At 45.3% G+C, this 14,366-nt stretch overlaps 1 protein-coding gene across 2 annotated transcripts in view; it reads right to left on the reverse strand.

Moving 5' to 3' along the window:
* Positions 1 to 14,366, reverse strand: part of LOC105893398 (ephrin type-A receptor 6) — a 124,434-nt gene that overhangs the window by 46,111 nt on the left and 63,957 nt on the right. For both annotated transcript variants that reach the window (XM_031560967.2, XM_031560988.2), the window contains exons 4-5: positions 12,595 to 12,750; positions 10,262 to 10,597 (exon numbers count right to left, since the gene is read on the reverse strand). In XM_031560967.2, the coding sequence (XP_031416827.1) occupies positions 10,262 to 10,597; positions 12,595 to 12,750 (492 nt within the window). The remainder of the gene's footprint in view (positions 1 to 10,261; positions 10,598 to 12,594; positions 12,751 to 14,366) is intronic.

The following is a 14,366-nucleotide window of genomic DNA, read 5'->3' on the forward strand; positions in this document are numbered from 1 at the left end:
CATGCGGGTGTGTGTGTGTGTGTGTGTGTGTGTGCTGAGTGTGTGAGCATGTGCACAATAACAATTTAACAAACCAATACATATTTACAACTTCATTAGAGGCAAACCTAGTCTGACAGTCTGGGGGGGAGGGCAATAAAAGGCCTGAAGTGATGCAGTGCACTTCTGTGAACCGCAATGCTGCAGCATCATCATCTGGGGAAAACCGCGTCCCACACCAAACACTAATATCTCCCTCGTAGTGCACACCTGGCTTTCAGCAGCGGTCTGCAGGAAATAGCAGATGACAGATGAAGCCCCCAATCACAGAGTCTACACAGTAATGGAAGCAGAATGCCACCCGGAGCAAGTGAGCGACTTCATCAAAAGCAGGAGGATTCTATTATCTTCTGCCCAGCACAGTGGGGCGCCCTATAGAGAAGAGAAGAGAGCACATATGCTTATTTCCACATGTGCCTCGGCCTGTGTGCTCATCCTGGGGTGTAGTGAGTGGGCTGGAGCATTCTGGAAATGACTGTCTTAGCAAGGTCCTAATGCGAAAGGCATGACGATGTGAGTCTGACCAATTTGACGATAATTTACATGGATTTACATGTCCGCACACGGAGGTCATCCGATTCTGGATTGATTGTTATCCCTAGTTTCATCCTCTCCTCTCTGGGTTGATTGTTATCCCTAGTTTCATACTCTCCTCTCTGGGTTGATTGTTATCCCTAGTTTCATACTCTCCTCTCTGGGTTGATTGTTATCCCTAGTTCCATACTCTCCTCTCTGGGTTGATTGTTATCCCTAGTTTCATACTCTCTGGGTTGATTGTTATCCCTAGTTTCATACTCTCTGGGTTGATTGTTAACCCTAGTTCCATACTCTCCTCTATGGGTTGCAGGAGTGATGGCTCCCAGTGTATACGGAATTCACTACCTGAAAGTGTCAGTGACATCTCATCCATCATTTTACTTTCACTGGGGTCAGTTGGTGGGCCACGAATAGTTATTTTGGTGGAATACATCAATTGTACCACACACTTTTACAGTTAAGACTGCACGGGCTACATTGGGAATAATAATTAAAACATAGAAAATGAAAGGCTACTGAGAGTGTATCATTGTTCCATATGAATAGTTCCCTCTGGATATAGGTAACCTGAAACAACTATGATAAATAATAGAAATATCTGTGACTGATACATGCTTTTGTCTTCTAAAACAGCTATGATACATAATAGAAATATCTGTGACTGATCCATGCTTTTGTCTTTTAAAAGCTTCAGTGTAGACATGACAACGAAAACAATAACAAATGCCACCTATTCAAATAGGCCCAACTATGTCAGCTATCCAAATATGCTCATTCCGTTGATAGTTCGAAAGGTAAAGAAACAACGTTTCTGTCTTCTAAGAAGTCCTAAACTGATGAGTGTAATGAGTGTGAAGAGTTAGGAGGGTTGAAACTTTCCTCCTGTTCAGTGGCCTGGCTGCCTGTGCCTGTGTGCTCCTCTCAGGCAGCAGCTGGTAGTGTTGTTGGCGGTGCAGCTGGTGGTGAGGCGCGGGAGCGCGTGTTCTAATTACCACTGGTGTCTGGAGGCAGAGGGCAGGTTAGCTCACTCCAATCGGCTTCTCCGAGACGTAAATGATGATAAAAGCTCGGTGGAGGGAAGATTATTACAAAAGCTGCTCCGGAATCTTCCATGAAATACAACGGATGAATAAAGATGTCTGACCCTATTTGTGCAAAACTATGGCCATTGTAATAAAACGTGCTATGATTTTTAAAGCTGGGAGACGCCAGAGCATTTGGGCTTAATGCCGCAGAAACTTAATTAAGCCTGCAAAAATGCTTTTTATGGGTATAAGTAGTCCTTGCACAGAGACTACACTAAAGAGAAAAATCACTAACCTTTTTATCTGAACAGCTGCTCTACTAAGTTGCAGATTTTTATTTCTAATAAAAATGATCATAGCTTTGTGATGCTGCTTCATTTTGAACTTGACAACTGATTTGCATCTTCAACAAACCACAGCTAACCTGAATCAAGCTGAAGTTTATCACCCTAATGAATGGGGGTGAAAGATACACTGAGAGCATTAATACTGCAAAGCCTTACACCCTCATAAAAACCAAACAGAGAAACAAAAGGACACAGAGAGAACGAGAGAGAGAGAGAGGGGGGGGGGGGCAGAGAGAGAAAGAGAGAAAGACTCATGACTCAAAGAGTCATTACTGGAATAAATCAGCGGACTGAAAAAGAACACTGTTCCATAAATTTGTCCTCGGCCTCTTGTCCTGGTCATATCTCCTCTTATGCAGCGCACAACAGCGGAGGCCGGGAGAGCGCCGCCGCAGCCCTGCTGATGGAGATGGCCTCCGTCTTGTGAGGTCACATTCACAAACACGGCCATCCCTCACGGAGCCATCAGCACTAGCGTGGCCAGATGGCCGGCCAGCGTGCATGCTTCTCGCCGTCATCACCCATGATGCACCTGTAATGGTGGCCCTTGCGGGGGCAATAACAGGTTGGGAAAGCCAAGGGCGTTCTTTAAGATGCAGCGGGATAAATCAGTGGCTAATAACTGCTTGACTCAGGCTCTATTTATGAGCCATTGCTGCAAGGCCAGCGCTGCTCTACCTGAGATCCTCACGCCAGTTAATGCTGTGCCATTTATCTTTATTAACAATGGCTTCCATTATCCATCTAGGCTCACAATATATGGAGGAGACAGGTCCTTGCAGACCAAGCCTGCGGTTGTAAGACATTGGGGGAATATCTATTCTTAACTATTCTTGACAACAAATTGGAAACTTGAAATCTGTCCTTATAGTGTGGGAAATATCTACAAATGATCATAGTTTACAAGCAGATTGTGCTGCACAACCTTGTAGGGGTCTTCAAACCGCACGAGTAAAATACTTCACTGTCACCGGATTTCTGCCAGGTGCAGTTTTAGCCTGAAGCACACTGGTCACACACACACACACACACAGCCATATTGGAGCTGTGAACTTGCAAGGTCTTGGCCCTCTAAAAAATCTGTGCCTTTCTTGTAATTATCCGTGTCGGAGGAGGAGAAGGAGTCAGGGCTCTCAGCCCCGCACAGTCAGGGAGGTGTTTGTCAGTCCAGTGCAGCTGGTCAAGAGGAGTCGGGTTAATTACCTACATGCTCACCCCTTCCTCCAGGTGAGCCACACATCCCTGGGCTGTCCTCGGCGATGAGGTCGGACAATGCAGAAGAGGGCCGGGCTGTGTCCATCAATACTGCACCAGGCATTATGGTGAATTACGGAGCACGGGGTAGCACTCACCCTACGGCAGTCTTGTTTAAAGCTGAATGGCAGAGGAGCACCATGCTTTCAGATGGACCAGCTGTAGCCCAGGGTTTACTACCAGGAACAATCTGTGCCACTGATGCACTAAAACAACCACCTGGATGAGCCCAAATCCAGTCAGTCATGAATATTTGTTCAAGGATGGTTAATATCTCATTTAGTGGTTATCCTCTCACACCTTAATATAATATAATATAATGTTAATAATAACATTGTTATGAACCTGCTCTTATTTTGCCTTCTTGCAGATGAAATGAAAGTGCTCTGTCAATGCAGATGGCTTTAGCATCTTATTTCTTATTTCTATATCTTAACAGCATGAGTACATGAGCACAGACCTTTGTGTCATATATAGGGTTGTCTGCTTTTTCAAAGCATGCTGAAGGGGAAAGAATACGAAAAGAATAGTTGCTAATTACATTAGCATTAGCACATTAGCACAGCTAATTACATTAGCAACGTACATAGTTAGAACTATGTTGGAACACAGTTGGATTTAAAGGCCCAACGTACATAGTTAGAACCATGTTGGAACACAGTTGGATTTAAAGGCCCAATTGAAGAAACAGGCATGTGAGTTGAATTCACACACCTGCAGACAATAATGGGAGATGCTGATCATTTGCTCAGTCCGTTGACAATATGTCGCCTATTAGATTAATATTGTGACAAACTAGCCCAGATGAAATGAGAATGCTCTGTCAATGCAGATGGCTTTAGCATCTTATTTCTCAGAAGAATGGAGATGGTCAGGTTTAAAGGCAAGTCCCATGCTTCATCCACCACACGACGAAACACAGCACATCAGGTAGGCATTATGCTCACCCTCATATATAGACACATGGCACAGACATTAACGGTGACAGATACACCAACAGCAGCGGGACTAGACTAAGGCATCAAACGTCAATGAAACACGGACGAAATAATTACAGTTCCTCACGCTCCAGGGTTCAAGCCCTAGGTGGGTGACAGCATGCATGTCTGCCTGCTGATCAGCAGAGCTGACAGCCATTTTGTGTTTATTTGTAAATACCCTTATAAACAACTGTTCAACGTGAATATGTAAAGGCCTATAAAAGTTAACGAGCTACAAATGTGACATAGGAATTTGGAAAAATTAAATTCATGAATGAAATTGAGTCTTCAAAGTCTCAGTGATTTGCCCCTCATTAAAATAGATAGGTGTGCTACACGAGCCTACGTCATTAACCAAGTTAGTCCAAACTACTAACTAACAGGGGTCAAACAACAGGGTGCAACATTGCACAATGCTGGTACGACAGTTTAGGTAAACCTTTGTACTTCTGATGTTCTAATTAAACGATGCATTGTACCATGTTACTTCAATGCTAGCCTCTGTCGTTGCACGGGAAACGCACCTCTGATTACAGAGCTCAAACCTGGTGCCAGCTGGCAGTGCTGAACATAGAAAGACTGCTGTGGGTAACATTCAAAATAAAAAAAATACGCATTAAAAATTGATACTAACCATTTTTCCAACCAACAAACACACAGCAAAGCTCTACAGTTCACTTGCTAACCCTGGAAGCAGATTCTGTTTAGATGGAGCAAACTCCTCCAGACACTGACACAGAATGTGGCGAGAATAAGACAGCAAGCAGTTTCCATATTTGATTAAATCTGTCAATACTGCCAACAGACTCAGGCCATGTGTCTGCATCTGAGCAGCAAAGGAAAGAGGGGAAGGAGGAGGAGGAGGAGGAGGAGGAGGAGGAGGTATCGATTAGAAAGAGGAAAGTCACCTTTGGCATGCCAGCCACCATTTCAAACAGCCAATTTGTTTGCTGTGTTATTATTGCTGTTCCTCCGGCGTGTCAGGCCATTTGGTCTTGAGGCACGGGGGAGAGACTCATGATGCCTTTCCCAATAAACATCATTGTGATTTTCCCATGGTGCTAATTAAGTCTGTGGCTAATTTGTCATAGTTAGTTAGAACATGGTGCTGCGCTGTTCCAGGCTGGCCACTGATGTATTTGCTTGCTCTCGCCCATTTGTCTTCCGCTACGAATAATCACATCTTTACGGGCTGGCTCATGAGTTTACTCAGCTCCCAAACAACTATGTTTCTGAATCAAACCAAAAAAGGGAGACATGGAACAGATACTTCTGTGTGACAGAGACATCGCGGGTATTTTGTGTGAATGTTATGATGAGATTTCTTGGCTTGGATGGACATTTCATTCAAAATCGCTTTTTCCTTGACCTTTTTTTCCTTGATGGTGTTTAATTGGACTGAGGTTCCTCAGGTGCATACTCATTTATTCATGGGAGAGAGGTGTTGCTGAACTGAAGAACTCTATCTGCCCTTGATTGCTTCAGTGACACACACAATTACCCAGCTGTTTCAGGTGATTAAAGAAGGGCCTCCTTTAATGGGACATTCCTTCCCACCTCGCACGCTGCACTTCTCCTCTCTCCTCTTTTCTCTCTTCCCCCTGCCTCCCTCTTCCACCCTATTCAGATGCTCAGAACTCGTTGCCCTCTCCTGAGCTTTGCCTCTCACACCACAGCGCTCCCTGCAATCAATTACCGTTCCTCCTCCTTGAAGCTGCGCCTCCCCTGACGCGTCAATCACCATTGCCACAGCAACTGACAGCAAGCCCCGCCCCCTCCTCTGCCACCAGCTTCCTGTGTTTTGTCAGGCATAGCTGAGTTTGGTTCCCCACCCCTGCCCCACTCCTGCCCCACCCCTGCCCCACTGCACCACCAATGCACCACCATACCACAGCAGAGCCTCCAGAGAGCTGCACGCCTACCAATTAAATCAGTCCCATGTCACACCCCCATGTCGTATAAATAACAAACATCCTTCCCCCTTTTTCCTCTGTTTGTAAGCTACATCTTTTAGCAGCAGCAGCATTATAACTAACATTAGTCTTAAAAGAGCAACCGGTGCAATGCCAGGCTGAAATTGCCTGGGCGCCTTCAAGTCATTCAGCTGGGGTCTGCTTTGGAAAAAGATCTCCATTCTAAGCTGTGTTCTCAACCTCAGACGTGTTGTGGCCGTGTCAGTCATCAGAGGGATGATCCTCATTTTTTAAATGTAACTGTATTATTTTAAATCTCAAAGATAACGCTGCCAGCAAGGTCCCATACGAGAGCACGCCGTAAATCCAGCAGTAATTTCCCAACACTCTTATCTCATTCTCTGGATGTGACAGGATTTACACCCAGTCAAGGTGCACCACTGTTAATCCTTGCACCATAGAAATCTCCCCCTACAGTGCAGTATATGAGTAAGGGTGCGCATGTGTTAGTGTGGATGTATGAATGTGTGTATGTGTGAATGTGTGAATGTGTGTATGTGTGTATGTGTGAATGTGTGAATATGTGAATGTGTGAATGTGGATGTGTTTATGTATGAATGTGTGAATGTGTGTATGTGTTTATGTATGAATGTGTGTATGTGTGAATGCATGAATGTGTATGTGTATGTGTATGTGTGAGTGTATGTGTATGTGTATGTGTGAGTGTGAGTGTGAGTGTGAGTGTGAGTGTGAGTGTGTTCTGGTATGTATTGTGGAATGACATGATTGTGGATATACTGTATCATATAATAGATGATTGTGGATATACTGTATCATATAATAGATGATTGTGGATATACTGTATCATATAATAGATGATTGTGGATATACTGTATTATATAATAGGATGATTGTGGATATACTGTATCATATAATAGATGATTGTGGATATACTGTATCATATTATATAATAGATGATTGTGGATATACAATAATAGATATAATAGATGATTGTGGATATACTGTATCATATAATAGATGATTGTGGATATACTGTATCATATAATAGGAGCTCCCATGAGAATGGTCTACTCTGAGAGGGCTGGAGAAAAAGGTCATCCTTGACGTGACGTTATAATCAGCCATTGTGCCGAACAATTGCACAGCGTAGCTGAGGCCCCACGTTCCCTTTCTGATTTCTCTCCACATGTCTGCTTCCAGCTCGTCTGATAGGCAGGAAGGCAACCATACTCCACTGCATTCCATAAATCACTGGGAACTATGATTACCGGGCATCATGGTAATGAGTTTCTGTTGAACTTCTCACTATGTTAAATCTGATCTGTCTTTTTTTTTGTTTCTCTCTCTCTCTCTCTCTCTCTCTCTCTTTCTCTCTGTGTGTATGTGTGTGTGTGTGTGTGTGTGTGTGTGTGTGTGTGTGTGTGTGTGTGTATGTGTGCGTGTTCCATTCTGAGACTGCCATGGTTTGTCCTTTCTTCCCTTTGTGTCTCATTATTCTGACTTATTCAGCCTTAGAAATCAAAGTGGAAATCAAATGCTGTGACCTCTCCCATTCACGCTGCACCTGCCCACAGCTGATACGTCACTTGTAATTGTTTTCTATCTGATATCAATAAGAACAGCTGAGTGAGGATGAAGAGCTGAGTGGTCAGAATTGGCTTGAATGGACAGCAACCTGGAGGAAACCGTGGGGCAATCTGACCCCAAAAGTGATTAAAATGTATTAAAAATCCCAAACTTGCAGTTTTTTCAAGTGAAAGCCATGGTGTGAGGCGTATTTTTTGGCATGATGAAAAGTGGGTAAATGTATGTATAAAAGACTTCACAACTTAGATAGAACACTATTACATTTTTTGTTTGACTATTTCTGAGAATCTTCTGTCAGTATAAAGTCACAGAATATCAGTAATAAATACAAATGCATATTAGGTCCCAAAATGATCTAGTATGAAGAGAAGAAAAAAGTAAACTTTCTCAATCTTGGAGGGTGAGAGAAGGAGGGGGGGGGGGGAGTGGCCCAATTAATGAGTGAAGAATGACTTCAAAAACTGTAAAACGATGAGAGTAAAACTGGGCAGCTGAGCAAAATAATTCTGTCCCAAAGCAGGCCGCTGTAAGTAATGTGTGTGACTGTACTGATGATAAACCCCCGGCACCTGCATCTGCACCCCCCTCTCCAGGCCCCCCCTCTCCGCAGACAACTCTGTTATGGTAATACACAGTCAGCTCCTTGTGCTGTTTTTTTCTCCATCCTAATAAACAAACCAATTATGATGCAGATGGACAATATGATTCGCGCCGGCTATAAAAAGTCCTTTGCCGTGCATTTTAATCATTTTCAGCTGGGACGGAATCACCCTTGCACACCCGTGGCAGGCCAAACACATCCATTAGCCCACAGCCTGATTGCATTCCGCTGTGTGCCGGGTCGGAAATGACCTATCAGTCATACACATCATGGTGGGCAGTAATGGCTTCATGCTAGTCTACTATAATAGAGGTGGCTAGCTATAGCAGCAGCTCTTTGAACCAAGTATGCCTTAAACCACTTGGTATTTCATAGCACTTCAGTGGGGTAGATATGAGAAATAATGCTATAAATAGGAAAGGTCTGGCCATAAGCATGCCAATGTGAATAAATTAAAATGTGTTTAAGCAATATGACAGACACACTCTGCAGGGGGCGTCCCTGTGTTGACTGCAGAGCTGTGCGCATGGTCAGGTGACGTGGAGCGAGCGCAGAGGGGGCGCCTGAGTCTGACAGCCAGCACTGACGAGAGTTCAGGTTTCACACGTACAAACCCTGCTGTGTTTCGCTCCAGCTACGCAGTATTGCATTTCACTCATGAATTCTCCCTCCTGGCTCGACAACTCTGCTAACAACAGACTGAGACCACTGACACCAACATCTCTGTTGTCTCTCCTCTGAACACAGAGAGTGCACATCTCGTCTCTCTCCTCTCGTCTCTCTCCTCTTTCTGAACACAGAGAGTGCACCTCTGGTCTCTCTCCTCTGAACACAGAGAGTGCACCTCTCGTCTCTCTCCTCTGAACACTGAGGGCCTCATTTACTAACAGGATTGCGCCCATTTCAGGCGTAAAATAGCGGGTAAAGACATAAAACCCTATTTCCAAAGGAGGCGCACCTCTCGTCTCTCTCCTCTTTCTGAACACAGAGAGTGCACCTCTCGTCTCTCTCCTCTGAACACAGAGAGTGCCCCTCTGGTCTCTCTCCTCTTTCTGAACACAGATAGCTCTAGTCTTTCTCCTCTGAACACAGAGAGCTCTGGCCTCTCTTCTCTGAACACAGAGAGCTCTGGTCTCTCTCCTCTGAACACAGAGAGTGCACCTCTCGTCTCTCTCCTCTTCTCTGAACACAGAGAGTGCACCTCTCGTCTCTCTCCTCTTCTCTGAACACAGAGAGTGCACCTCTCGTCTCTCTCCTCTTTCTGAACACAGAGCTCTAGTCTCTCCTCTTTCTGAACACAGAGAGTGCACCTCTCGTCTCTCTCCTCTTTCTGAACACAGAGAGTGCACCTCTCGTCTCTCTCCTCTTTCTGAACACAGAGAGTTCACCTCTCGTCTCTCTCCTCTGAACACAGTGAGTTCACCTCTCGTCTCTCTCCTCTGAACACAGAGAGTGCCCCTCTCGTCTCTCTCCTCTGAACACAGAAAGTGCACCTCTCGTCTCTCTCCTCTGAACACAGAGAGTACACCTCTGGTCTCTCGTCTCTCTCCTCTGAACACAGAGAGTGCACCTCTCGTCTCTCTCCTCTTTCTGAACACAGAGAGTGCACCTCTCGTCTCTCTCCTCTTTCTGAACACAGAGAGTGCACCTCTCGTCTCTCTCCTCTGAACACAGAGAGTGCACCTCTGGTCTCTCTCCTCTTTCTGAACACAGAGAGCTCTAGTCTTTCTCCTCTGAACACAGAGAGCTCTGGTCTCTCTCCTCTGAACACAGAGAGCTCTGGTCTCTCTCCTCTGAACACAGAGAGTCCACCTCTCGTCTCTCTCCTCTTTCTGAACACAGAGAGTGCACCTCTCGTCTCTCTCCTCTTTCCGAACACAGAGAGTGCACCTCTCGTCTCTCTCCTCTGAACACAGAGAGTGCACCTCTCGTCTCTCTCCTCGGCTCGTGTACTCACCTCCTTGGTCGGTGCTGATGGTGATGGCAGCCACAGGCCTGGGGAAGGAGCTGAGCTCCGACACGCCGTTCTGGGACTCGATCTCGAAGGTGTAGTTGGCATGGGCGGTGAAGTCCAGCACGGTGACGGAGGCGTTGGTGAGGCCCTGAGGGCGGGGCACGAAGCGCAGCTCCCCCCCACACAGCTCACACTGCTGCAGGCCGGGCCCGCAGCGCTTGCACAGGACATTGTAGGTCAGGTCCTTCCGCCCTCCCGTGTCACTGGGCGGGCTCCACTCCAGGAACAGCGAGGTCTCATTGATGTTGAAGACCACATTTCTCGGGGGAGACGGAGGCCCTATGGGTAGTGAACAGAGAGAACCCAGTTAAACAAGGACTACTTCTAGGCTTTACTGTTACTGTACTGTACTGTACTGCTATTAATCATTTTGTGGGTATATGCGTTTTGGATTTGTTCTCTCTCAAAGCGTTGTTCATTTTTTAAATGTCTGTTACATTCACACAATATATTCTCTCTCTCTAGGAAATGGACAATTAACCTAGGACACCCACGTGCTATGACACAGTATTTATGATGGACATTTGGTAAGTAGGTTTTAGCAGAGCAACACTAAAAGCCCTGTGGACCCTGCCCCAGCCTTGCCCCAGCGCCCTTGCACTTGGGCAGACAATGGGCTGCTTCCCTCGCATTGCTCCAACACACAGGGCAGCGAGCAACACGGTCCTCCATAAATAAAGCCTCATCTCAGCCCGACGGCGCTTTGTGAGCGCTCTTTGGTGTGAGAAGAGAGCGCCCGCCCGCCGCCTCCCCTGGTGAGACCTCTGTCCGCATCAGCCCGCTCCCTTTCAGCTGCTTGCCTGCCGCGCTCCATGCTATCTGCCTTCCATTCTCTCCATCTGAGAGCCCCACGCCACAATCCTGCGCCATCAATCAACTCCCTTTCTGGCACAGAATGGTGATTGTTATCTTGAGAGACGTCTGCAGATGGCTGCTTTTTCTACCTTTGTTCGTGAATGTGAAACACTAGATCACATTCCCCCTTTTTTCCTCTCAACTCTGAGTCTGTTGGGTGCTCTGGCTGCATGGGGCTGAAATGACTCAGTATGGCCACTGAGGGTATATTTCAATGATGAATCACGAACAATGACCTCTTTGGATTCTACTGTCTGGGGGTAAGGCCCGCTGTATGCCCCCCTGAACAATCCCCAACCAACAACCGCCCCACCCCCATCACCTCCCCACCCCAGACAATTCTGTGTCCACTTTGATTTGACTTGAACAAAGTCTTTCATTAGCTAATCAAACTGATGATTAGCTCAATGACAGTGGCAGAGCAGGAATTAGTCAGGCGTGTCCTGTTGGCCGGTGTGAAATGAGAGGCTCTCGAGACGCATTTGGAATCATTACCGTTTAAGACCAAATATTACTCTGGAGTGTCACAAAGGCACACCGGACCAGTCACCCTGCACGCTACCAGCAATCCCTGTGCCAATCTGTATGCCAATTCAAGTGGCTTTTCAACTGACAATGAATTATTCCACTTAAACGGCAATTTGCAAATGTTAAGCCATAATGTAGATGTTAAGCTATAGCGATGTGCTGTGAATAATTTATGAAGATATGGTAACAGAACAATGAGGTGGAGAAATAAGCCCCAGCTCCTGAGATGTGATGACCTTATGTTCTATTTGATCAAGCCCTCAAGCTCTTAACTGGATTTTCAGCCAAATACTCCTGCAACACATAGGTACGAGAACATTGAGAGAGCATGCTTTTCAAAATACAGATGTCTAAAAATAAAATACCTTTCAGCCGTAGAGTGCATTTAACAACTGTGCATTTTATAATGCAATACTGTGTGTTTATGTATTTCTGACATTTGAGAACATTTGTGGATACTTTCCCAGTACCCCTCCCGTTCATTATTTTCTTTTCAAAGCGAATCAGTGACACATTGTCTCAATATGATGAGATAAACAAATAAAACATTCTATTGTTTGCCGTTGATTGCACAATAAGGACTTTAATCTGAAAAGCAATGGCTTCAGGCCCCAGAGGTCTTAAATCTCATCCTGGCCAACTGAAATGGCTTTCTTAAGAGTATTCTCTCAGATGAGACAAAGAATTGGATTTCAGTAAATTCTTTTTGACTTTTAACCTCCCTCTGAAACTTTCAAATGAATAATAACACCATTCCTCTTAAAGTAAAAAAACACACAGAGAATATCCACACATTTCTGGATGGATGTTTCACAGCCATGGTGAAATGATAGCTTTTCAATAGAACATTTGAGCTAAAATGAAAATACCTCTCATACATAGAATCTACTTACGAGTGCAGGCCATTGAGGGGGGGTCTTTGTCCGCCCTGAAGTAGCCCTTCTCACAGTAGCACAGCTGGGACCCATCATCGTAGCTGTAACTGTGTGGGGGACACTTGGCACACTTGATGTTCCCGGCAAAAGCCTTGTAGAAGCCTGGCCGACACGCTGAGGGAAAGGGCAGAAACAGAAAGAGAAAGACATTCTTGACAGGAAATGGAAAAGACTTTAAGACTTTAATTAAATTTTTCCTGTGTGGGATCAATAAAAGTTATCTCATCTCAAGACATTGTTTTTTTTTTGTAAATAACAGACAACCACAGTCCATCAGACTGCTCCTGAAATATAGCAACTAAAACGAATCATTTGCAATCCATACTATTAAATTGCCTTACAAGTGCAAGATTTGCTTATCTGAACCACCTGAGCTGCAAAAACATACCACACCCATAATATTACTCCAAATACCCTTCCCTATACTGAGTTACTGTGTTATCACAATCCAACCAAATCATGTGGAGAGGAATGGTTTTGTAATGATTGGAGCTGGTCCTTTGTGCTGACAGATGTGCTGTCCCCATCTGCCTCCCCGCCTGTCTCCCCCTCTCATTTCAGGTGAGGGAAATGAAGGTGATGGAGGTGCAGGCTCTTCTGGCCTCTCCTCCCCTGGCCCCTTGGTCTCGCTCCCAAAGCACCAGTGTCAGAGGGACAAATGGCATTTTCAAATCCTCTCCAGCCCGTTGCTGATAAGTTTCAAATGTATCCTGAGACAAAGACCCCTGGCCCACACACACACTTAGTGAATTCCACTTCAGCCAGCTGTCACAGTGAACATCGATTTAACAAGGTAACACAAGCTGAGCGATTTGAGGGCTTCACCTTGAAACACTGAGTGCCTCCGTGCTTCACATTTTTCCCCTTTTGATATATTAACTGGCTCAGGAATGGGGAGCCCTGGATTCAGTGCTCCCCCACGACAAATGTTGCCAATTAGATGAGACAATGATATACAATGTGGTCTTATTCAATATTATGAGTGACATCCCCTCGGCCGGCACAAGGTTGGCATGTCATTAACCCCTGATGCACCGGTAGCCTTGATCCAAGTCCTGTCACTCACTTATTCTCTCAATGCCTCCTTATAAAGTCAATGAGCCTGTTCACTGACCTTCATATGACCTGTTCACACAGATGATTGAAGGATTGTTTTACAAAAGAAACAACCACGTCAACACTAACAATAGGTTGGAGGACAGAAATGTTTGTGTTTGTGCAGCATTTAAGATTCATTTATTTCCCAAAGACCATACTTCATCGCCAAGACCTTATCACGTTTCCTAAGTGATTTCTGATAAGCAATTAGATATGGTTCCTTTAAACATGCTTTGCACAAATCCATCCATATAGTGCCATGCTTGTGTTTCTACATAATCAGGACATGAGTGTGTGAGCAGGATGACCTTGTTGTGCTTGTGTTTGCTGTAAACTACATAATTAATAAAACAAATAAAACAAATCACACACGGGCCAGCTCTATCTGCACGGAGAAAGAAATACAACTCTGGCTGTGAGAGACTTGGCACAAGTCCAGCAGGTGCAATTGCCACATCACCTGCACTCAATGACCAGACAGGAAATGGCTCTGTAGTGGACGGGGGGGGGGGGGGGGGGGGGGAGGGGGAGGGGTGGATAAGGGACTCCGGCCGGGGAAGATAATTTGCTGACCTGGGGGCTCTGCTAATTCTGTGTGAGTTTCCGAAGGTTAATTAGCTTTGGAAGTAATC

Source organism: Clupea harengus, chromosome 2, assembly GCF_900700415.2.
Source record: "Clupea harengus chromosome 2, Ch_v2.0.2, whole genome shotgun sequence".
NCBI lineage: Eukaryota > Metazoa > Chordata > Actinopteri > Clupeiformes > Clupeidae > Clupea > Clupea harengus.